General features: G+C 44.1%; 1 protein-coding gene across 1 annotated transcript in view; it reads right to left on the reverse strand.

Annotated features, from left to right (window-relative positions):
- COL6A5 (collagen type VI alpha 5 chain) overlaps positions 1-23,309 on the reverse strand; it is a 162,287-nt gene that overhangs the window by 81,317 nt on the left and 57,661 nt on the right. Inside the window, exons 8-23 of the mRNA XM_055569957.1 lie at positions 22,348-22,923; positions 20,309-20,649; positions 20,115-20,196; positions 18,293-18,435; positions 17,365-17,457; positions 13,887-13,940; positions 11,691-11,762; positions 11,346-11,372; positions 11,210-11,254; positions 11,067-11,120; positions 8,840-8,902; positions 8,147-8,212; positions 7,664-7,717; positions 3,724-3,759; positions 3,199-3,261; positions 225-287 (exon numbers count right to left, since the gene is read on the reverse strand). Coding sequence (XP_055425932.1) covers positions 225-287; positions 3,199-3,261; positions 3,724-3,759; positions 7,664-7,717; positions 8,147-8,212; positions 8,840-8,902; positions 11,067-11,120; positions 11,210-11,254; positions 11,346-11,372; positions 11,691-11,762; positions 13,887-13,940; positions 17,365-17,457; positions 18,293-18,435; positions 20,115-20,196; positions 20,309-20,649; positions 22,348-22,923 — 1,832 coding nt within the window. The remainder of the gene's footprint in view (positions 1-224; positions 288-3,198; positions 3,262-3,723; positions 3,760-7,663; positions 7,718-8,146; positions 8,213-8,839; positions 8,903-11,066; positions 11,121-11,209; positions 11,255-11,345; positions 11,373-11,690; positions 11,763-13,886; positions 13,941-17,364; positions 17,458-18,292; positions 18,436-20,114; positions 20,197-20,308; positions 20,650-22,347; positions 22,924-23,309) is intronic.

Here is a 23,309-nt window from a genome sequence, read left to right on the forward strand (position 1 = left end):
AAGTAGGTCTGTGCTTTCTGAATCCACCCCAGGGAAGAAGAAGGGGGAATGAACAAGGAATCTGAGCTGTGCTAAGTACTTTCTCCCCAGTTTGTCCCAAGTGAATCCTCAAGTGAAAGACTCCACATCTAGATAATATAAAATAAACTCTGGGCGAAGATGTTTTTGAAGCAAGAGGAGAAGGAAGGTTGCAGGCCACGGACAAGACCACCTTAGTCACGCACCTGAAGTCCTTTGCGTCCCTCGCTTCCCTTCTCTCCTTTGCTGCCCGGAGGTCCACTTGCTCCCTTTGGTGGTAACAAAAGAAACAAAATGCAATGGAGTCAATAACACGTGACTTTCTTTGCTGCTGCTCTTGAAAGACACGCATGGAAAAGCACTAGTCCAGCCCTTCAAGCAGTTTAACACCATGATTAAGCTTGTCTCGGAAGAGAAGGTGCTGGGAGATCCAGACTCAGTGGAGCGGCTTTTATGAAGAAATTCCCTGCCTGGGTATAAGACCTTATCCCTCTGTAATGGGTAGAAATGGAAAAGAGACTTAAAGAGGAAATAAAACCCACAGAAGAAGGAAGCAAGACACAAACAATAGGCAGATGAACTCCTTTGATGTGGCAAGTTATTGGGCCAAAGTACTTCAACGTGTAAAAGAGAAAGCAAGCTGTTCTAAGTTAGCATAAAAGGACATTTTCACAGCAGATCTCTATCAGAGGAACTAACACATCCTTTCTGCTGTACTTCCCATCAGTTGTTTGGTTCTAATACGGTTCTCTTGCCCGGAGGGGAAAACTGGCAGTGCTGCTGTAGCTTCTCATCACCAAAACAGCAGCCGCAAGATGCTTGGCTTCTCAGGGCAAGTGGTGGTCAGAGCCCCTGGCTCACCTTGGTTCATAGCCTGAGCATCATAGGAACCCTGGAGGGGCTGAGGTAACATCACTCCTCTCCCGACAAAGGCTGGGGATGCACTGAGGCTGGCTGTCATGTCTGGCTCTTTGCGACCCCATGGACTGCAGCACACCAGGCCTCCCTGTCCATCGCCAACTCCTGGAGCTTGCTCAAATACATCCATTGAGTCGATGATGCCATCCAACCATCTCATCCTCCTGCCTTCAATCTTTCCCAGCATCAGGGTCTTTTCCAGTGAGTCAGTTCTTCTCATCAGGTGACCAAAGTATTGGAGTTTCAGCTTCAGCATCAGTCCTTCCAATGAATATTCAGGACTGATTTCCTTTAGGATAGACTGGTTGGACGTCCTTGTGGTCCAAGGGACTCTCAAGAGTCTTCTCCAACACCACAGTTCAAAAGCATCAATTCTTCTGCACTCAGCTTTCTTTATAGTCCAACTCTCACATCCATACATGACTACTGGAAAGACCATAGCTTTGACTAGACAGACCTTTGTCGTCAAAGTAATGTTTCTGCTTTCTAATATGCTTTCTAGGTTGGTCATGGCTTTTCCTTCAAGGAGCAAGTGTCTTTTAATTTCATGGCTGCAGTCACAGTCTGCAGTGATTTTGAAGCCCAGGAAAATAAAGTCATCCACTGTTTCCATTGTTTCCCCATCTATTTGCCATGAAGTGATGGGACCAGATGCCATGATCTTAGTTTTTTGAGTGTTGAGTTTTAAACCAGCTTTTTCACTCTCCTCTTTCATCAAGAGGTTCTTTATTTCGTCTTCACTTTCAGCCTTAAGGGTGGTATTATCTGCGTATCTGATGTTATTGATATTTCTCCTGGCAATATTGATTCCAGCACTTCATCCAGCCTGGCATTTCACATGATGTATTCTGCATATAAGTTAAATAAGCAGGGTGAGAATATACAGCCTTGACGTACTCCTTTCCCTGTTTGGAACCAGTCAGTTGTTCCATGTCCAGTTCTAACTGTTGCTTCTTGACCTGCATACACATTTCTCAGGAGACAGGTAAGGTGGTCTGATATTCCTATCTCCTTCAGAATTTTCCATACTTTATTGTAATCTACATAATCAAAGGCTTCGGCATAATCAATAAAGCAGATGTATACTTTTTTCCTGGAAATTTATTGCTTTTTCTATGATTCAACAGATGTTGGCAATTTGATCTCTGGTTCCTCTGCCTTTTCTAAATCCATCTTGAACATCTGGAAGTTCACGGTTCATGTACTGTTGTAGTCTGGCTTGGAGAATTTTGAGCATTACTTTACTAGCATGTGAAATGAGTGCAATTGTGCAGTAGTTTGAACATTCTTTGGCATTGCTCTTCTTTGGGATTGGAATGAAAACTGACCTTTTCCAGTTCTGTGGCCACTGCTGAGTTTTCCAAATTTGCTGGCATATTGAGTGCAGCGCTTTCACAGCATCATCTTTTAGGATTTGAAATAGCTCAACTGGAATTCCATCACCTCCACTGGCTTTGTTCGTAGTGATGCTTCCTAAGGCCCACTTGATTTTGCATTCCAGGATGTCTGGCTCTAGGTGAATGATCGTCTAGGTTCATGACATTATACAGGAGGCAGTGATCAAGACCATACCCAAGAAAAAGAAATGCAAAAAGGCAAAATGGTTGTCAGAGGAGGCCTTACAAATAGCTGAGAAAGAAGAGAAGCAAAAGGCAAAGGAGAAAAGGAAAGATATACTCGTTTGAATGCAGAGTTCCAAAGAATAGCAAGGTGACCAACTCCCCTTGTGCTAAAGCCACTCTCTTGGGTGACCCTGGCATATTTCTGACATGGAAAAGAAAGAGATGTTGCAACTCCAATGCCTATCTCACTAATGATGTGACTAAGAGAAAATGCAGATGCCTCAAATGGAGCCCTATCAGTGATATTCTGGAAGCCCTGTCACCCCTTGTAGAGCTAACTTCAGAAGAGTTGAATAACAGTTGCCAATTTCTAACTTTCCTTTATGGGAGTCTGTGTTCAGGATCTCACTTAAGTAAAACCAATTTGTTGATCTGGATACTGATTAGTGAGAAAGTATTAAGGTCTCAATAATTTGTTAAGATTAAAATGCAGACACAATGCCAGGTACACACAGGAGCAAGCTTTGCTCATCAGTGAGCTGCAAAAATGGGGCAAAGTCATCTACCTGCAAAGGGAAATGCAGAATCCCTGAGACATGTACCATGGACAAGGACAGGGGCAACTTTAATTTTATACAGAACTACATCTTCCCATCAGAACAGCAGCATTATTATCAGTATTATAAATATTCCAACACACCTGTGAGCCTTGCAATCCTTCAGCTCCTGATGCACCTTGAGGTCCAGGTGTGCCCGGTTCCCCCTGATGGATGAGTTCTCAGGGTTAAGATTCTCTTCACACAGTTTCCACATAGGTTTTCTCTTCATAGTACTAGTGCTCCACGGCATGGTACCTGAAACTGTCTTGTCTGACTTGGATCGTGCCCCTCTTGGCCTAGGACTGTACTTTTCCATGCTGTCTAAGGATTGAACTCCGGGCCATTGCTTACTCTAAGACGGAATTTCACTGTCTTGCAGTCGAAGCCCAGGGTGTGTGAACAACAGAGTCTGCAGAACTGCGCAGGTCTGCTGTCTCTGAGGTGTTTATGAAGGAGGCTTGCCTTACTCTAGGTCTGTCCTATGTCTGGCAGCCTAATTGATGGACACTGGATCCACCAGTTGGGAGGGCTCATATCCAGTGCTCTGCACTTCCTGCAGCACCCTTATCAAATGCTAGCTCATTGGCCCCACCTCCCATAGAGGACAGGAGAGAAAGGCTACTCACCAAGGCACCCTGGACTCCCCTCTGGCCTTCTCTTCCCTGGATCAGAAAAGACAGAGGGTTAGTGAGTGGGTGTCTAGATGGAGACTCCTTAGAGGCAATCCGACTTCTCTTGCTCTTGACAGACAGAGTAACAGGCAGCTTGCAGAGACGACTTCCCCGAGCCACTCTCCAAAGACAAGCTTACACACCAGGCACTTAATTACTAACATTTGGGGGATTGATTGCAAACCAATCTAAAAGTCATTACAGACTCAGCTCTAGGCTGACAACCCTGGCAACTATCTGGGAAGCTGTTTGGAGAATCAGATCATCCCAGAGCACCTGTCTGATGCCCACCCACTCCGGCAAATCCCACAAAGTACTGTCTGCTGATCAGAGGTTTCCTGCCTGAGCACAAGCTATGCCATATCCTCTGCTCTCTGTCCCAGCCCCTGATCATATCTTAGGGGAGAGCGAAACATCATTACACACAGTGCCCCTCATGGGCCCGAGGGGTTAGACTCCATGGACTTCTCCAAGGGGGACACGGCCAATGGGGTCCATGTGCTGGTACAATGCCACCATCAGGGTCGTCAGAGAAAAGCTGGTCTGAAGCCAAAATCCAGCTGCACATCTCCAGAAGCAACTTCATGCTGCCAAGGCAGGCTCTCCACCTAGTGGCTATCTCTGCTTTCCAGAGGGTGGCTAAGCCAGAAGAAGATATCCAAGCCCCAGATCCTAACTTTTTTCCTGAAAAGCTATGATGAGGTCTGTCCTCACCTCCCAGCTCTGCCTCACCGAATTCCAGAGGGACATCTCACTTATCAATCTACTTTGTGTGGTGATAAAAAACTATGATTACATCATGTCAAAACAAATACTTAAAAATATCTTTTTTTCCTACATTCATTTGGAAAGGTAGCCATGAAACGATTGCAGAACAGCTGTTTTCTTTCAACTGCCCAGCTCCTGAATCCTCTTAGAATAAACCACCTGACCAAATATCACCTCCACCGGTTTGGCTAATGATTAGAATTCCTCCACGATTAGAGTACTTGATTTAGGTACTCTTTGCTTATAAAGTGCAAATACCCGTTGAGAGAAGCTGCCCTTTGTAATCTGTCAGCTGTTTGATGTGACTCACAGAACTCTTGACAGATGAAAGTGAGACGAAACAGTAAATAAAGTTTGAAGTCACTCTTTCATGATGTCGTAATTCTGTCTCCATTAAAAAGCAAGGATAAAATAGCATTCCTTCTGTATTCAGACAGTGCAGCACAATGGTTAGGGATGTGTCTTCAGAAGTCAGATGGCTGTGAGCTCAGCCTTGCCCTTTGAAGCCTGGGTGGCACAGAGCAATTGCACAATGAACCTGAGCCTGGCTGGTTAGGAGTGAGACACCCTGGTTCAAACCCCAGCTCTGACATTCACTACCTGTTCTAATCCTGGCCTGTTTGTCCAGGGTCTCTTGCTTTTTCTCATCTGTAAAATGGCTATAATCATAATTTCTACCTGATAGATTTGTTATGAGGATTAAACAAATTAATATTTGAAAATGATTTGAACTGGACCAGGCACAAATTAGGTGCTCTAGAAGTATAAATACTATTATCTATAAGCATTCCTTGTGCCTGATGGGCCAAAGGCAATGGGCCTGGAAGAAAAATGTGTTAGTCACTCAGGCATGTCCAACTCTTTGTAACCCAATGGACTATAGTCCACCAGGCTCCTCTGTGCATGGAATTCTCCAGGCAAGAACACTGGAGTGGGTTGCCATTTCCTTCTCCAGGGGATCTTCCTGACCCAGGGAATGAACCCAGGCCTCCTGCATTGCAGGCAGATTCTTTACCATCTGAGCCACCAGGGAAGCCCCCAAATGGGCCTGGAACATACTTTCAAATGGTCTGGTTCTTAGTACACAGATCCATTGCTTTCTCAAGAGCTGGGGCAGCAATTCAATTTAAATAGATTGAAATTGTGTCACCCAAGAGATGTCTTAGGTTTGCTTGTGTTTTTAGCATTTGTCATCCATTTAAGATCCCCTGACCGTCAGAGAGAATTCTAGCCTTCACTGGAAAGGTGAAAGAGAAGTAGAAAAGCCACTGCTTTATATCCATCCATGTTGCCTTGTTTAATTTAAGAGGAAAGAGGTTAGAGGAGGAGATGGGCAGGGAAGTGGGTGAGGATGGCAGAAACAAGCTGAGCCTCCTGTCTATGCAGTGACTTAAAGTCAATGGTTGGTTTGTCCAAGTAGTAACCCTTTAACTGGCCCCAGCGCCTCTTTTTTTAAAAGGTGCTGATTGATGGTGACTGCTATAAAGCTGTTTCAAACCAACAAAACTACACGTTTATCTGTAAGATTTATAGCATTTAGTTCATCTTGCTGATCTCCTGCTTCCTCTGATTAATTTCAATTATCTTGTGTGGAGAGGAGGGCAACATCCCAAAGAATTTCACTAGTAGCATTGGGAGGCCTAAGTCATCCAATGGGAGACCTTTTCCCTTAAGAACTGAGTCAAGATAAACAAAGGCAGGAGGAATTAAAACATTCACCCGTTATCTCTCCCAGAGAGAGAGGCAAAAGCCACAGCTTTCAAAGTGGCAGGAAGATTCCAAATTTATAACACTAAAGGAAGCCAAGTGTTTCCAGTATTCTCTTGACCAAAACCCAGGACCAAATCTAGGATATTGTACGTCATTTCTTTTTATTATCTCCATCTGAGTGCACGATGAGTGGGTTTCTAATACATTATAAACATACTCTCTAATTTCAGTAGTCCACAAAGGGAAAGTGGGTTCTTGGTTGTTCTTTAAAAAGAAAGGGAAATCCAACATTTCTGTTTTCAGCTTGATATCACACGGGATGTGTGCAGCATCTCAAGGTTGCCACTGGCTCGGCCCTAATCGCCAATGTTTTGGTTTATTCAGGAAGAATTTATTATTATCTGTGATTTATCTTTCCCACAGGTGATATACGAAGAGGAAGAGAGTATATTTGAGTGTTAGTCACTCAGTCATGTCTGACTCTTTGCGACCCCATGGACTGTAGCCAGCCAGACTCTTCTGTCCATGGGATTATCCCAGGCAAGAATATTGGAGTGGGTTGCCATTTCCTTCTCCAGGGGGTGTTTCTGACCTAGGGATTGAACCGGATCTCCTGCATTGCAGGTAGATTCCTTACCTTCTGAGCTACCAGGGAAGATATATATTTCTTAATGTTCTTTACAAAGCTCAAAGATGCTGAGCTACTGGAGGAGGATTTTTATATGAAAATCATTGGCTCTCTCCAAAGGCATTTAAAAGCTTCCAGAAGGTGGAAGGGGAAAAACACACCATCACAATGTTTCTCAACCAGGAGCAATTTGCCGCCCATCACGATTCTCGACTGAAATTTGGCAAGATCTGCAGACATTTTTGGATGCCACAACTCAGGAAAGTGGGTGCTACTGATCTCTAGTGTGTAGAGACCAGGGATGCTGCAAAATATCATATAATGCATAGGAAAGCCCCTCAAAACAAAGAATTGTGAAAGTGAAAGTTGCTCAGTCGTGTCCAACTCTTTGCGAGCCCAAGGACTATACAGTCCATGGAATTCTCCAGGCCAGAATACTGGAATGGGTAGCCTTTCCCTTCTCCAGGGGATCTTCCCAACCCAGGGATCAAACCCATGTCTCCCACATTGCAGGTGGGTTCTTTAGCAGCTGAGCCACAAGGGAAGCCCAAGAATACTGGAATGGGTAGCCTATCCCTTCTCCAGTGGATCTTCCCAACCCAGGAATAGAATGGGAGTCTCCTGCATTGCAGTTGGATTCTTTACCAACTGAGCTATCTTGACCCTGAATGACAACAGTGTCAAGATAGGACTCTTGGATCAGTTGACTGCAGGGACACATATTCTGAATGCCTCTGCGGCATCTTCAGGTGATAAGGAGGAACAATAAATGTCTATGGAAATACTTACCCTGCTCCCTCTGGAGCTAGGACTGCCTTGCGTCCCTTTCTGCCCGGTTCTACCCTGGAAAGAAAATTGTTCCCCCAAGATCATAAGGCAAAAGATTCTGAAGAAGTGACAAAGGCATCAGCATAACAACATCAAGTACCATTAAACTGAACAGATGCGTCATGCCAGAATATTTCTGCATATTAACCCTACTGGGTATACATGTATTAAAGAGGAAAATGATATCGCAACATGCACTGCTATGACTAGTTTCCCCATATAATAATATCACCTGCCAGAAATGTGATGATTTTCCCCATAGAGATGTTAGCTACTACAGGCATGCCTTATTTTAAGAAAATAAGGCTCTCTTAAACTTAGGAGTGATTGTTCAATTATAAAAAAGGGTTATGTATTTTACTAAATAATTAATTTAGACTTTAAGAAAGCCTCAGCTCCATAATAGAATTAATCAACTCGTATACATTAAATAGATCAAATTACTTGGCTTCCTTGTTCTCCTTTGGAGCCCTTTTGTCCTTTGATGTTACTGCTTTGTCCTGGATTACCCTAGAGGAAGATTTAAAAAGTACTTTAGAATCAAGAAATATCAGCCTTTTTTTTTTTCTCAAAATAGTACAGTGTTCAAGAACTAAGCTAATCTGGGCTAAATAATGAGAGGTGGAGAAAATTCTCCATATTTGAAACACAATTTTTTTTAAAGATGAAAGTAAATCTGAAGGAGGCTTAGTGATAAATGAAGAGTTATGAGTGCTTGCTGAAGTTGCAGTGATTTTCCCTCCTCTATACTGGCAGCTTCACTAATGCACCCTTCCAAACAGGGCCATGCCACTCATTCAAAGAGGTAGCAAGATTCCCCTGTAATCGAGTCTGCATTAGGGAATCTACAGGATTGAAAACTCAGTAAGTAAAATTATGGAAATTTCGTTCCCAAAGGAACTTGAAAGTCTCAAAATGATTAAGATGGGATTTTTGTTTCCATCTCTGAGTTTTAGATATATAATCAGCCCAGACCATATGCAGGCTTACCTCAACCAAATAAGCCTCAGTCAATACCTACTACACCCCTCCCAAGTTATGTGCTTGCCTACAGGTTAGAGGAAACACAAGAGAAAAAAAGACAGGAAATGTGGAGTAACTACACAATTCAGGACCATCTGGGCCCCAGAAACTTACAGGATCCCCTGGGAAACCCTTCTCCCCATATCCCCCAGGGGGGCCTCTGGAACCTGGGCTGCCCTGAAAAAAAATAAATAAAATGAGCTCCAAGTTAGCTTGCAGGAGGGTGTTAAAATATCAAGTGTTGTGGCGATTGTAGGGGAGAAAATCAATCAGACAAAATGATTCACATTCCTCTATCCCAGCTAGATTCTTTTCAGCCTCTCAAGCAGAACCAAGCCCAGTTTGAAACCTATGGTCAGGACTATTTATAATGAGGCTGAGAAAAGGTAAAAATTCTCATGGTCTAGCACCGCCCTCTAGAACCTTCTGCAGAGATGGAGAGGTTCTCCATCCACACTGTCCAGTACACTAGCCCCTGGTCATAGATGGCCATCAAGCACATGACAAGAGAGCAGAATTTTTCATTTTAGTTAATTTGAATAAATCTGACATCCTGGAGCCAGAGCCAGGGTGAGACAAACAAGATTCCAAGGGTACAACATTTGGGCAGGCACCCACTCTACATCACTCTGAGAATAAGTGCTTCCTTAAATTTTGCACGCCAGGACCTCACTCCAGCCTAGACCCTATTACATCCTTAATGTGTCTTTTGTCTGTTGCTTCATTTGAAGGCTTCAGCACTTCTCACCCTGATTACTACAGATCCACCTCTCATCTTTGCCTTGCATCTATGTCATCCCCAACACATCCTCCACGCTACTGTCATGGAATAGTTCTAAAAATGCAAATTGGATTGTGACCTCCTTCCTTAAAATCTTTTTAAGGCTCCGCATTCCCAATGATTGTGATCCAGACGGCTTCTCCTTGGCTCACCAGTGCCTTTCCCAGCTCTTCCCAACTCCTTTTGAACCCCAGCTCCCTCCATCTGAACCTTAATGCTCATAACAGACAGAACAACATTCAGGGCCCCCCCCCAAGCCTCCGTGTCTTTGCTTAAACGGATGGATAAGAAAGTTGTGGTGCATATACACAATGGAATATTACTCAGCCATTAAAAAGAACACATTTAAATCAGTTCTAATGAAGTGGATGAAATTGGAGCCTACTACACAGAGTGAAGTCAGAAAGAAAAGCACTGATACAGTAACAATGACCTTATATGCAAGACAGCAAAAGAGACACAGATATAAAGAACAGACTTTTGGACTCTGTGGGAGAAGGGGAGGGTGAGATGATTTGAGAGAATAGCACTGAAACATGTATATTGCCATATGTGAAATAGATGACCAGTGCAAGTTCAATGCATGAAGCAGGCCACTCAAAGCCAGTGCCCTGGGACAACCCAGAGGGATGCAGTTGGGAGGGAGGTGAGGGGGCTTCAGGATGGGAGATGCATGTACACCATGGCTGAGTCATGTCAATGTATAGCAAAAACCACCACAATATTGTAAAGTAATTAGCCTCCAATTAAAATTTTAAAAAACCACTCCCTCTGTCTGGAATGCCCTCTCTCCATGTCTTGCTAATTCCTATTCATCTACAGTTCAGGGATCATTTCCTCCAGAAAGATTTCCTGCACTCCCTCCCCACTGTTCTCTGGGCCCACACAGTGGCCTATAACATGATCCCAACCACATCCTGCATTCCATTAGCTACTGATATCTCTGTCTTCCCAACCACACCAGAGGATCCCTGAGGACAAGGACAGTCTGGTTCATCTCTGAGTCTTCTGTACATAACTCAGTGCCTGACACACACCAGGTATTCAAAGTATTTAATAAATAAGCAAATCAGAACACAAAAGGAGAGCTGCTTGGAACCAAAGAGGCACACATTAATGAGTGTTGAAGTGAACTGAAAATAAATAAACATGTATATGTATATATCATTGTGATTTGCTATATCAAGTCCACCAAAATAATTCTGTCTCTTTCTCTTGCCTTTTTTTTTTTTTTTTTGGATGCAATAAAGAATACAAGTTGCTGATGGGCAAATGGATTCACTTGCAGACTTCCAAAAAGATTCTTGTAAGCAGATTGCAATCTTGCAAAAGATTCTTGCTCACAGATTCTTGCAAGCCTTGGATCTTTCTAGCTTGGAAATTCTTGAAAATCACATAGTTACCCACTTGCCCCAAATGGGGATGCACCATCTATTCAGTGGTAACAGGCTTCACTGTACGCCAGTCAGATGTCCACTTTCTTCCTCCTAACCTCTGACACATTACAGTTAAGACTACCTCTAATGCCAAATTCTCCTTTGATGTACGAAAAAGTGTTACCTGGGAACCTGGATCACCTTTTTCTCCCTTTTTCCCAGGAATTCCATGAAAGCCCTGAAAGAAGACAAAGCAAACGAAATTCCCATGAAAGAGATACATTGATCTGATGATGATTTTGTGGCACTTGAAGAAAAATGGCTTACCTCTTCCCCATCCAGTCCATCAATCCCATCATCTCCGTGTTCTCCCTGAAAGACAAACAAGGCAGATCTCTGCCACCTAATGGGCAAATTAATCCCATTAGGAAGTCAAATTTGTCTGAGAAGTAACCACACATACCTTATATCCAGAAAATCCTCTGGTTCCCTGTAAAAGATTAAATATCTCTCATTGGCATGTCAAAGACCGAACGTGGATTCACAGCCTATTGGGGTGGGAAGGGACTGCTTCCATTAAGAGTGTCTGTGTATTCCTTTAGTTACTTTTGGTTATACAGCCACAGAAAGGTTATGGGTGGAATTTAATTAATGCTTATAATTTCTTGAAATGACTAAAGAGACTTAATCTGCAGAGGAAGAAACTAACATATAATTAGAGACAGGGAAAGTGGGAGGAGGGATGGAAGAGAGAGGGAATGGAGGAGAGACAGAAGATGCCATAGGGAACTTAAAATGAAACATTTACCTTTTCACCTGGCTGCCCTGGACATCCTGCATTCCCTTTGTTTCCTTGGGGTCCAATTTCTCCTCGAGTTCCCTAGGGAAAGGTACCCAAACAGATATCCACAGTGATTCTTTTGCCAGAAAGCTGCCAGCCATTTACTCTTCCAGAGTGAAGCCAGAACAGGGCACTCTGAGCTCCAGTTAAAGCAAAATCCCCTGCACACTGGTTCATTAAGTCTGTTTTTCCCCTGGATTCAAACATTTTCCCTTCAGTGCTTCTGTACAGATCCATGATCACACTAACATGTGACGTGAGCTCAGTTGCTTCTCTGCCCTCAACAGAAAGCACAGCCAAAGGTCTGAAGTCACATCACTTTGCAGCCACATTTCAAATGCTCCCCTGACACATGTTGGCCCTGACATCTTGCCCAGGCCCCAACCAGCCTGGAAAAATCACCATGCTCATGGCAGAGAAGCAAGTGGGTTCCAGGGGACAGGAGCTGAGCAGAAGCAGCTGATCAGAAGTGACACTGCCTCAAGCCAGTGCTCACAGGAAGGACTCCCCAGTTAAAGAACCCCCAAATTAGAACATCCACACAGGGAAGAGCACCCAAGGTCAGTGGTCTGTGCATCTCTCATTAGTCCAACTTCTCCCGGAAATATTTAAAATACAGGTAAGGGCTGGAATGGGCTTCCCTGGTGACTCAGATGGTAAAGAATCTGCCTGCAATGCAGGAGATCTGGGTTCGATCTCTGAGTTGGGAGGATCCCCTGGAGAAAGGAAAGGCTGCCTACTCCAGTATTCTTGCCTGGAGAATCCCATGGGCAGAGGAGCCTGGTGGGCCACAGTCCATGGGGTCGTAAAGAGTCAGGCACGACTCAAGCAACTTAGCATGCATGCACACACAAGGGCTAGAATAAAATGAGTCACAAGAAAAGAATAATACTGTGTTCCCTGAGAGCTGGAATCCCCAACTGTCTCTTTCCCCATTGTGTCCTGGAGGCTTGGCTCAGATCTGGGTGCACAGAAGGTGCTCGTGGTTTGCTATGTGGATAAATACTAGCAATGAACTTAGTTCTCTCCCTCCTGGTAGGTGAGGGGAGAGGCAATTTTCCTTTCACTGCTTTACTTTCTTTCTTTTTAATGAGGATTGTTTGCAGTAAAAGCAGGAGGCCTCACCCATGGCTGCAGGTTGCTGAAAGTGAACAAAAGTGGCTCAGCTGTGTCCGATTCTTTGCAACTCCATGGACTGTGGCCAGCCAGGCTCCTCTGTCCACGGGATTCTCCAGACCAGAACACTGGAGTGGGTAACCTTTCCCTTCTCCAGGGGATCTCCCCAAACCCAGTGATAGAACACAGGTCTCCCACATTGCAGGTGATAAGAGGAACCAAAACGTCCCCGCTGTTTGGACTCAGCCAGCTGCAGGCTCACAGTCCGGCAGTGGGTGACACTCTTCCCCTCACCCAAATCCTGACTGGCTCAGTCAGCTCCATAACTCCTCCACAGGTACAGGGTGGGTAAACTATAGTCTTAGAGGAATTTATAAGTTGACAGACGAGAAAACCAAGGGTCAAGAACTTAACATATCTTATTAAGGTTTCACGTCTAGCTCAGCCTTGGGCCATCCAACGCTGGAGGCTGTACTTTTATAACTTACTATGCAGACAAGGGTTCTAAGCGGGTGGAGACGCAGGCTGGATACCTCCTGAACTTTCCCATCCCAGTGGAGCTACCCAAGTGGTTTCCGTTCCTGCAAATCCATTTTTATAATTTGATTGATGAACCAAGAAACAGTTATGGTTTGGGAGTCAACAATTGAAGTTCAAAAGCCTTGTGCAGCGTAGGACCATGACACCATATGTGGGGGTGCTTTGCCCACTTTTCTTTCCACACTGGAAGCACTGGGCTGCCGGTCCACAGAAACACCCTTTCAGCTTTCACCCTATGCAGGGGCAGAGGGACAGTGCCCAGTTCCTTGCCGCCCCCCAAAAACGTGCCAGGCACAACGTAAGTGACTCTGCTCCCTTCTTTCCCCTACAAGTAGATTCAGCAAGTCCCTCGTGATGCAGACAAAGAGAAGGGGGAAAAAAGCAACCCACCCCACCCCTCAAACTACAAAAAGCATATAAACAAAACCCCACTATTCCTTGTGGAAAATAAAGCTTTTTTAATGGAAAAGGAAAGAATGTGCTGGGCAGTGAGTCACAAAAACTTACAGGCTCTCCCTCCTCTCCCCTGTGTCCTCTGCTGCCTTTCACACCTGGAGAGCCCTGCGGGGAAAGAGAAAAACCCATCTTAGTCATCCTTCATCAACTCAGACCTGTTACATTAGGCATTTCAAGCAAGTCCCTCCCTCCAACCTAGCTGTGGTTTTGCAGGCGTGGCTGTGAGTTTGGGGAGAGCTGGACAAGTGCTTGGGGCTAGCCTTGGTCCTGGCTCTCGGCTCTGAAGCTCTCTGCAGAGGCAGCCCTCCCGATGCCTCCAGAAGGCTGGGTTTGGAGCCCCCACGTCCTTCAGGGCCAGGTCTGTGCCTGGGGGGTTGCATGGAGGATAGCAGTGTCCACCACGACCCCTTCAGCAGGCAAACTGAGAACATTTCCAAAGACATCACTTTAATTACTGCCTCTTTTTTTTTTTTTTTTTTTTTTTGAGGACAAGAAGGAGCCTTCTCCCTATCAGCTCTATCTGCTGTAATCTGCTATCTTCTCTCCCTCTCTTGTTTCATTGTCTCCTGGTTTATTTTTGGCAAGGATCTCACTTGAGGTCTGCTTTCCTCACCCTCTAACACAGATCCCCACTGTCTGCTCAGTACACTGGGAGGCTGCACTCTTGGAATAGAATTCTAGTCTCCAGCAACATAATAAGAGAGGAAAGTGTGCTAAACAAAACATCGTAACTCAGTAAAAAGTCCAGGGGAGGGATAAATTAGGAGTTTGGGATTAATGTATACACACTTCTATGAATAAAATAGGTAAAAAATAAGGTCCTACTGGATAACACTGGGAACTCTACTCAATATTTTGTAATAATCTATAATGCGAAAGAGTTATCGAAAAACAATACACATACACGTGTATGAATCACCATGCTGTATGCGTGAAATGAACACATCATTGCAAAACAACTGTATTTCCATAAAAATATACTCAGTTCAGTTCAGTTCAGTTGCTCAGTCGTGTCCAACTCTTTGCAACCCTATGAATCGCAGCACGCCAGGCCCCCCTGTCCATCACCAGCTCCCGGAGTTCACTCAAATTCATGTCCATCGAGTTGGTGATGCCATCCAACCATCTCATCCTCTGTCGTCCCCTTCTCCTCCTGCCCCCAATCCCTCCCAGCATCAGAGTCTTTTGCAATGAGTCAACTCTTCGCATGAGGTGGCCAAAGTACTGGAGTTTCAGCTTTAGCATCATTCCTTCCAAAGAACACCCAGGACTGATCTCCTTTAGAACGGACTGGTTGGATCTCCTTGCAGTCTAGGGGACTCTCAAGAGTCTTCTCCAACACCACAGTTCAAAAGCATCAATTCTTCGGTGCCTAGCTTTCTTCACAGTCCAACTCTCACATCCATACATGACTACTGGAAAAACCATAGTCTTGACTAGACAGACCTTTGTTGGCAAAGTAATGTTTCTGCTTTTGAATATGCTATCTAGGTTGCTCATAACTTTCCTTCCAAGGAGTAAGCGTCTTTTAATTTCATGGCTACAATCACCATCTGCAGTGATTTTGGAGCCCCCAAAAATAAAGTCTGACACTGTTTCCACTGTTTCCCCATCTATTTCCCATGAAGTGATGGGACCGGATGCCATGATCTTCGTTTTCTGAATGTTGAGCTTTAAGCCAACTTTTTCCACTCTCCTCTTTCACTTTCATCAAGAAGTCAGTAAAAAGGCTGAGATCAATTATCTTTTCACAAGGATGGACAGTGTGACTCCTGAGCAAGAATCATTTTTAAGCCCTTCAAATGAACCAGACTCCTTTTCATTGTGAGATCTAAAATGCATTTGAAAAAGTGCATAAAAGTAAATAGACTATAAAGGTACAACTTAATTGTTATGAAGTGAATATCAGTGTAACCACTGCCCAGGCCAAGAAATAGGACATGGCTGGTATCCACACTTAGCAGCTACCCCAATCACAAAGCAGTCCCCACCCCTTCCCTGGGAACAGATGCTTGCTTTTATGATGATATTTCCAAGTCTTTGAAAAATACTTCACTACTTAATTATTCATCCCTAGATAGAATAACTATAGGTTAGTTTTGCCTGTTTTCAAACTTTTTATAAATCTATCATACCATATGCACTGTTCTGTGTTTTGCCTTTTTTTTTTTGGCCATTATTGTGTTTATAAAATTTATACCTGTTGTCATGTGTAGTTGTAGTTCATTCATTTTCATTCCCTTAGAGCATTTCACTGAATTAAAATACCATTATATATATATGATATATTTATTTATGCTATTGCTGTGTAATTTGTTTTTTAAGGGCAAGGCTTGCAAGGCTACGCTCTTTTTATAGTTCAGTCATGACCCAGTGTTGATGAAGCAGAACTTTCCCCACCATTTCTAACACCTCTTGCCACCTTTAAAACTGTTTAAAGTCTAAATTGCAAAGCCAAGGAGCAATACTCTAAAGTCTAAATTGCAAAGCCAAGGAGCAATACCCCAAAGTCTACAAAAGAAAAAAAAGGAGTCATTCTTAATAGTAGAATCAAAAGCGCGTCTTCTGAACCCTCCTACACTGTCGGTAGGAATGGAAATTTGTGCAGCCACGATAGAAACAGTATGGACGTTCCTCAAAGAACTAAACATAGAGTTGTCATACAATTCCGTGATCCCACTCTTGGGCAAATATCTGAAAAAAAAAAAACTCTAATTTGAAAAGACGCACGCTCCAATGTTAATAGCAGCACTGTTTACAATAGCCAAGATATGGAAGCAACCCAAATGTCCGTCAACAGAGAAGTGGGTAAAGAAGACGTGGTATATTTATACAATGGAATATACTCAACCATGAAAAGAATGAAATGATGCCAATTGCAACCACATGGGTAGACCTAGAGATCATCATATGAAGTGAAGTAAGCCAGAAAGGGAAAGACAAGTGTCTTATGATATCATGTATATGTGGAATTTAAGAAATTATACAAATGAATGCATTTACAGAACAGAAATAGACTCGCAGACATAGGAAACAAACCTATGGCTACCAAAGGGGATGGAGGGGAGGAATCAGCTAGGAGTTTAGATTAGCAGATACACACTACTATATATAAAATAGATAAACAAGTTCCTACTGTAGAGCACAGGGAACTATATTGAATATCCTATAATAAACCATAGTGGTTTATTATAGGCTTATGGAAAAAGAATGTGTGTGTGTATATATATATGTATAACTGAATGTATATCTATCTCTCTCTACATATATACATGTGTGTATAATTGAATCACTTAGCTGTATAGTAGAAATTAACACAACATTGCAAATCAACTATACTTCAATAAAATAATTTTTTTTTAAATGTGAACCTTTCTGATCTGGCTCCTACCCCAAAGAAGTCACACGAATGGCCCAAAGTAATTACCTCAGCATCAAGTGAAGGCTGCAAACCCAGCTACTCAGTCTCAGTTCCATCTATACCAAATCAAAGCCCATTAGGTACAACAGTGTCACTACTGAATGGTACCTGGGAGCCTTGTGGCCCTCGGATCCCCTGAGGTCCTGGAATCCCTGGGCATTTGCAAAACTGACAGCAACACGTCCTCTCTGCAATGTTCCCCTGGGAAAAAGAAACACTGAGTGAGAAGCCACGGTGTGGAAATTCATCACATAAGAACTGAACTGACGCAAATCATAATTCATCACCTACAGCCCGTCCTCTCTCATTGGGTGAGGGACTGCAAAGAGTAAGAGGGTTTTTTTGTGTTTTTTTTTTTTTAACCTTGAAGAGAAAGCATCAGATTAGCAATTGTACCGGCAACATACCTTCTCCTAGGAAATGACCTCTATTTATAGAAGGGGCACTCACCACACAGATGACCACTGGTCATCTTGTTTCTTGGGATTTCTACAGCATAAACTGCTGGGGTTTTTTTTTTATTTGATTAGGGGTTGGTTGTGTTTTTAGTTGGGTTTTTAGTTCCCTCAGCTTTCATTTGGTGAGATGACAAAGGATGAAAGGTCATAGGGAAACAAAAACCAATGCTCTGGGCTGTCACACTTTTTCATATGCTAAAGACCATGTACTGAATTTAGGGCAAACAAGGGAATCTTTGAGAATACTCATCAAGATTCCAGTCTTGTTCCCAGGGCATTATTTAAAAAGATTTATCTATTTATTTTTGACTGCACTAGGTCTTCATTGTCGAGGGCTTTCCTAGTTGCAGCAAGCAAGGACTACGCTGCAGTGTGTGGGCTTCTCTTGCTGTGGAGCACAGGCTCTGGGCACTCAGGCTTCAGCAGTTGTGGCACATGGGCTTAGTTGCCCTGAGGCGTGTGGAATATTCTTGGAACCCACGTCTCCTGCACTGGCGGGCGGATTCTTAACCACTGGACCACAGGGAAGACCTCCCAGGGCATTTCGAATAACGTGGGGTTTTTGTTCAGCAACTCACCAGATACTGTGATAGCATACTGCTCAGTTCCTTCATTCCAATGGTCAGGTGAGTCCTGTAGTCAAACCCTTTTCCAAATTCGAAGCTGGAAAACTCATCGTGAGCGGTTTCATTTAAGGACACTACCAGCAAAGCATCAAGTCCTGGGCAGCAAAAAAGTGGTGATAAAACCCAAGGAATCACACTCCCGAAAGAAGGAAAGCCCATCTTATTTCCTTCCAGTGAACATGATTCAAAGAATCAGAGAGAGGGGGAAATAAGAGAAAGACGTGCTCTTGACATTGAAGAACCCAACAGCGGCATTGCCTGCATCTTTTGTACACACATGAGGCACTGGTTCCTGACTTCAGTACGAAATCTAAGAAATCTTACACAAAAAGACTAGCAGAAACCTGTTTAATACCTCACCACCAGTCCTAATGAAGTTCTTGGGCATTTGAAAGCAATTTTTAAGAAAGGTAGTTAGTAACATACTTTTTCTCACCACTTTGAAAATTGAAGTATTGTGTAGAAAATTTACACTGTTGTGTTAGTTTGAGAGGCACAGCAAAGTTATTCAGTTATATATATATATATACACATAGGTTATTCTAAGATGCTTAATATATGTCAGTATCTGTGCTCTACAGTAGGTCCCTGCTGTTCATCTGTCTTATACATAGTTGCTCATATGTTAATCTCAAACTCCTAATTTATCTCCCCCACCACTATCCCCTTTGATAACCATATGCTTGTCTTCTATGTCTGTGAGTCTATATCTGTTTCGTAAATATTTGTCTTTCTCTCTGACCTACTTCACTTGGGCTTCCCTCATGGCTCAGCTGGTAAAGAATCTGCCTGCAATATGGGAGACATCGGTTCGATCCCTGGGTTGAGAAGATACCCTGGGGAAGGGAAAGGCTACCCCCCTCCAGTATTCTGGCCTGGAGAATTCCATGGATGGAGGCAAGGGTAATTAATGCAGGGGGATACAGAAGCCCAGCACCCCTGCCTGAAGTGTACAGCCTGCGCTCCAGAGTCCCTCGGGAATCAGACCAAGGCGAGGACTTCATGGAAACACACCCTCGTCCACAACCTCCACGTCTCTTCGCTGCTTCTCTCTCTACCTCAGTAAGCCACGCACACACAGGTTCCTCTCCCAGATTCAGCTTCTAGGGACCCTAAGACACTTCCTATTGTGTCTGATTTTCCATGGGAAAGACTGCATCATGGATTTTGAAAAGCACTCCTCACTGCTCCTCCCCTGTCCATGTCATAGTTTCAGATGAGCTGGGAGCAGAAATGGAGCATCACAGACAGAGACAGCAAGCGTCTTAGGTTCCCTAGAAGCCGCATCTGGGAGAGGAATCTGTGTGTGCGTGGCTTTCCGAGGTAGAGAGAGAAGCAGCAAAGAGAAGTGGAGGTTGTGGACAAGGATGTCTCCATGAAGTCCTCGCCTTGGTCTGATTCCCGAGGGACTCTGGAGCACAGTCTGTACACTTCAGGCAAGGGTGCTGGGCTTCTATAGCCCTCTGTATTAATTACCCTTGCCTCCATCCATCAGGTGGAATACGTTATAACCCCAACCTCCTCTCCAAGAATCAGGTCACTGGTAGGGTCAGTCATAGGCACCGGGCTATAGAAGGTCACAGGAATAAGCACTTGATTGTGGCATTTGCAGCATCTGGGGGATGCGTGTGTGGTCAAGAGGGGCTGGGCAGGGCACCAGTGGCATTTGCTTCAAGGGGCCGGGCAAACCCCAAGTTCCAGACCACCCACGTAGGTAGAGACTTGTTCAGCACATCCCCTGCTTCATCATTTACATTTTCAATTTCAAGTTTACCTGCTTCCCTGAGCCTGTCCGATTGATCTTCAAGCATCATTTTGCTTTCACGCCCAAGACCATCTGAAAAGATGAGCAACACCTGGAGAAAGAGGAGAGCGTAGAATGGGATGACTTGAGAACAAAGCATATAAGTGGGAGGGAGAAACTAACGAACAGACATGGAGATGGGAGCTAGAAAGTGACTTGGTTACCTGTCCTTGGGATGTAGACACATTCTCAAACGTGTCCCACATGGACTGCAGGAACTGCGCGTTCAGGTGAGTCGGCCCGTTGACGGTGACTTGCAGGAGGCTGTCAAATATTGTTTGCTGGTAGATTTGGAACTTGGCAGGGACGTCCTGGTCACTGTTCACCTTGAAGGCCACGCTCACCTGCATCTCTGCACCTGCCCCGCAGCTGACACCCCTCATGGAGGTGATGTCCTCTAAGATGCTTGGGAGGTATGACTGCAGCTGGGGGTGGCCGTGGAACAATGGCTGACCCGGCAGGTGAGTGGAAATGTCGAAGCCAACCACCATGTCCATAAAGCAGTCTGGAGATCAAGGAAAACAAGGCCACATTAATGACCAGCCAGGAGTAAGGAAGGGCAGAAGGTTCTGAAAAGGCAGAGCATCACGGTCTAGGGCTGGAGGGTCTCTAGGACCCAAAACTGTCTCATAAGGAGGATACTAGCTGCTGGGTCAGCATGCAATACAGGTGTTTCTTCTGTCCCCTTTCAAATGTTACACATTTCAGTGGCTATTTGAAGTCTAATCCTGGTTTATTCTCAGGCTGGCCTCATGTGTGTGTGTGTGTGCATGCATGCATATTTTCTTCATTTAATGAGGACATATTATGATGAATATAATTATAAAATATAAAATATTTGGATCTTTCTTAGAGTTTACTTAGTCCAGAGGCCATCAACTCAGTCAGCAACAAAGGACAGGAGGGTCATGTTATCAAGTCAAGCGGGCAGTGGGTGAGAAAGTGAATGCAGAACAATGACCCATCTGTTCACCATTCACTTCCAACTGAGAGTCGCCATGTGGGAAAGGGGGCCCAGTCCAGTCACATTGTCTGATTTTTTCAAAGAGAAGCCTGAAATCTACATTTTAATGTGAAACCTCGAGTCTGTAAATACTATCAACTAATTTCACGAGATCACAACACCAAATAGGACAAACTCAATTCAGCAGCGAGTGGCTACTTGGTCACCCATGACCCTGTCCAGTTGCTCGTCTTACACACAAGGAGATGGTGAGGCAGGGAAGCTGCTGCTGCTGAACCAGAGCCGGAACCCTGGCTTTCTGATTCCAGTCCCGGACTCCTCTACCATTGTCATCTGCCCCCAGTGAGCACCCCACCAGACAGCTTCGAAAAACCAATATGGTTTGTAAAAGAACTTCATCATAGTAAGTCTAGAAACAGAAGGCCTGTGGGGAATTTCTGCTGTTGCACAAATTCCATAAAATATTATCCTTCACTGATGCTCTGTCCTCCCAACTCCCAGTCCCAAGTGTACAGAACCTGAGTCCTGCACACAGCTCTCAGTTGGAGCTGAAGAATGACATCCCCATCAGATGGACCACAGCTCTGCATTTATTTTCTTCAGTCCCAGCCCACGTCACTCACTTCCATGACACACCTGGCCTTTGCAGCCATCAGCCCCGGTGACCTTTGGAAATTAAATAATCCCCAAGGCCAATTCAAATCTTTACTATGTTATGATTATATGAATGCCATCATTCAAAGAAGAAAATATACCAGACATGTGCTGATACAGTTGACACAGACAGACACATACACAGACATGCACACACACGTACACATACTGAGTCCCTTACAAGATGGTTCATCAAAGTTAAAATAGGAAAAAGTAAAATCAGCAAATGTTTATTTTGCTTACTTCCTGTGGGATGCAGGGAATAGCTCTGGGACTTCCGGAATCAGAGAGGATAGAAATATAAGGCTGAGTTCCAAGTGTTAAGAAGAATATAATCCCTGGATTGTAGTGGAGGAGAGGGCTGACCCAGGCACACAACCCAGGGCATCCTCTGGCCTCTGAACCCTTTCCCCTGCCTCTGAGGAAGGCTGACCAATCCCAAACTTTTGGAAACAGAGGAGACGCCTATTCTCATTGCATATTATTCTAAACCACATCCTGTTAGATTCACCCAAAGACACCCTGGGAAATGGACAACCAGGAAGCTGCAATCAAACAAAAGCAAAGGAGCAAAGGAGCACTTACTGGTTTTCCCGCAACTCTTGCAGATTTCACGGACCATTCTTTTTTGCACAGCCACATTCTTTAATTTATCAAAGTCTTGGAAAGTGATGATTTTTTCAGAACTGCCCGTTATCGGCAGGAGCTGTTCCTTATAAACATCTCCTATGCCCAGAGCCAGAATACAAATGCCAGCTTCTCTCAGGGCCTCCACTGCCTTTGACACATCATAGCGGGGACCCCCAGATGTGATGACCACCAAAGTCTGAGGGACACCAGCGTTCCTTCTGCCACCAGCGGATGGCTCAAACATAATGCCCACTTTTCTCAGGGCCAAGTCTATTCGCGGAAGGCCCTTGCTCTTGGTGATAGCTTGAATCCGAGACTTCCATTCGGTTTTAGTCAGAGAGTTCTGTAACTCGATAATTTCTTGGTAGCGGCTCCCAAATTGGGCCATCCCAATTTTCATCCTCTCAGATGGCATGTCAAAATTATCAATTAAGTCTGACAAGAAAGTTGTCATGGTCACAAAGTCTGAATCAGATACCATGTCAGAACCATCACAAAAGAAAATCACATCAGCTTCTTGAATGTCACAGGCTGCAAATGAAAAAAAAAAATCACTGATTGTCCTCAACAATCATTCTAAATGTTCCCTTCGCTCAAATAGTTAATTTTTTCTACTAAATTCTCACAGTCTTGGCAAATTGAGACAAGATAACAGATGAGAGATCACAATTGGCCCTCAAAAAGAAGAGAAAGTAGTGGTGAGGAAAAGGTTAATAGGCTTTGTTTCAAATTTAATAATTTACATGATACATCTGAAAGGACACTGAAAGCTACTCTGAGAAAGGAAGGAAGAAGTTTGACTAGATTGACTATAGTCATTGAAAGGTCATTGCAAAGGCCTGAAATCCATTCAACACTCCCACACCGGAACATCCACCCAAGCTGAGTGCCACTGTACTCGAGTGCCATTAGTAATT

Source organism: Bubalus kerabau, chromosome 2 (genome assembly GCF_029407905.1).
Source record: "Bubalus kerabau isolate K-KA32 ecotype Philippines breed swamp buffalo chromosome 2, PCC_UOA_SB_1v2, whole genome shotgun sequence".
In the NCBI taxonomy this organism is placed as follows: Eukaryota; Metazoa; Chordata; class Mammalia; order Artiodactyla; family Bovidae; genus Bubalus; species Bubalus kerabau.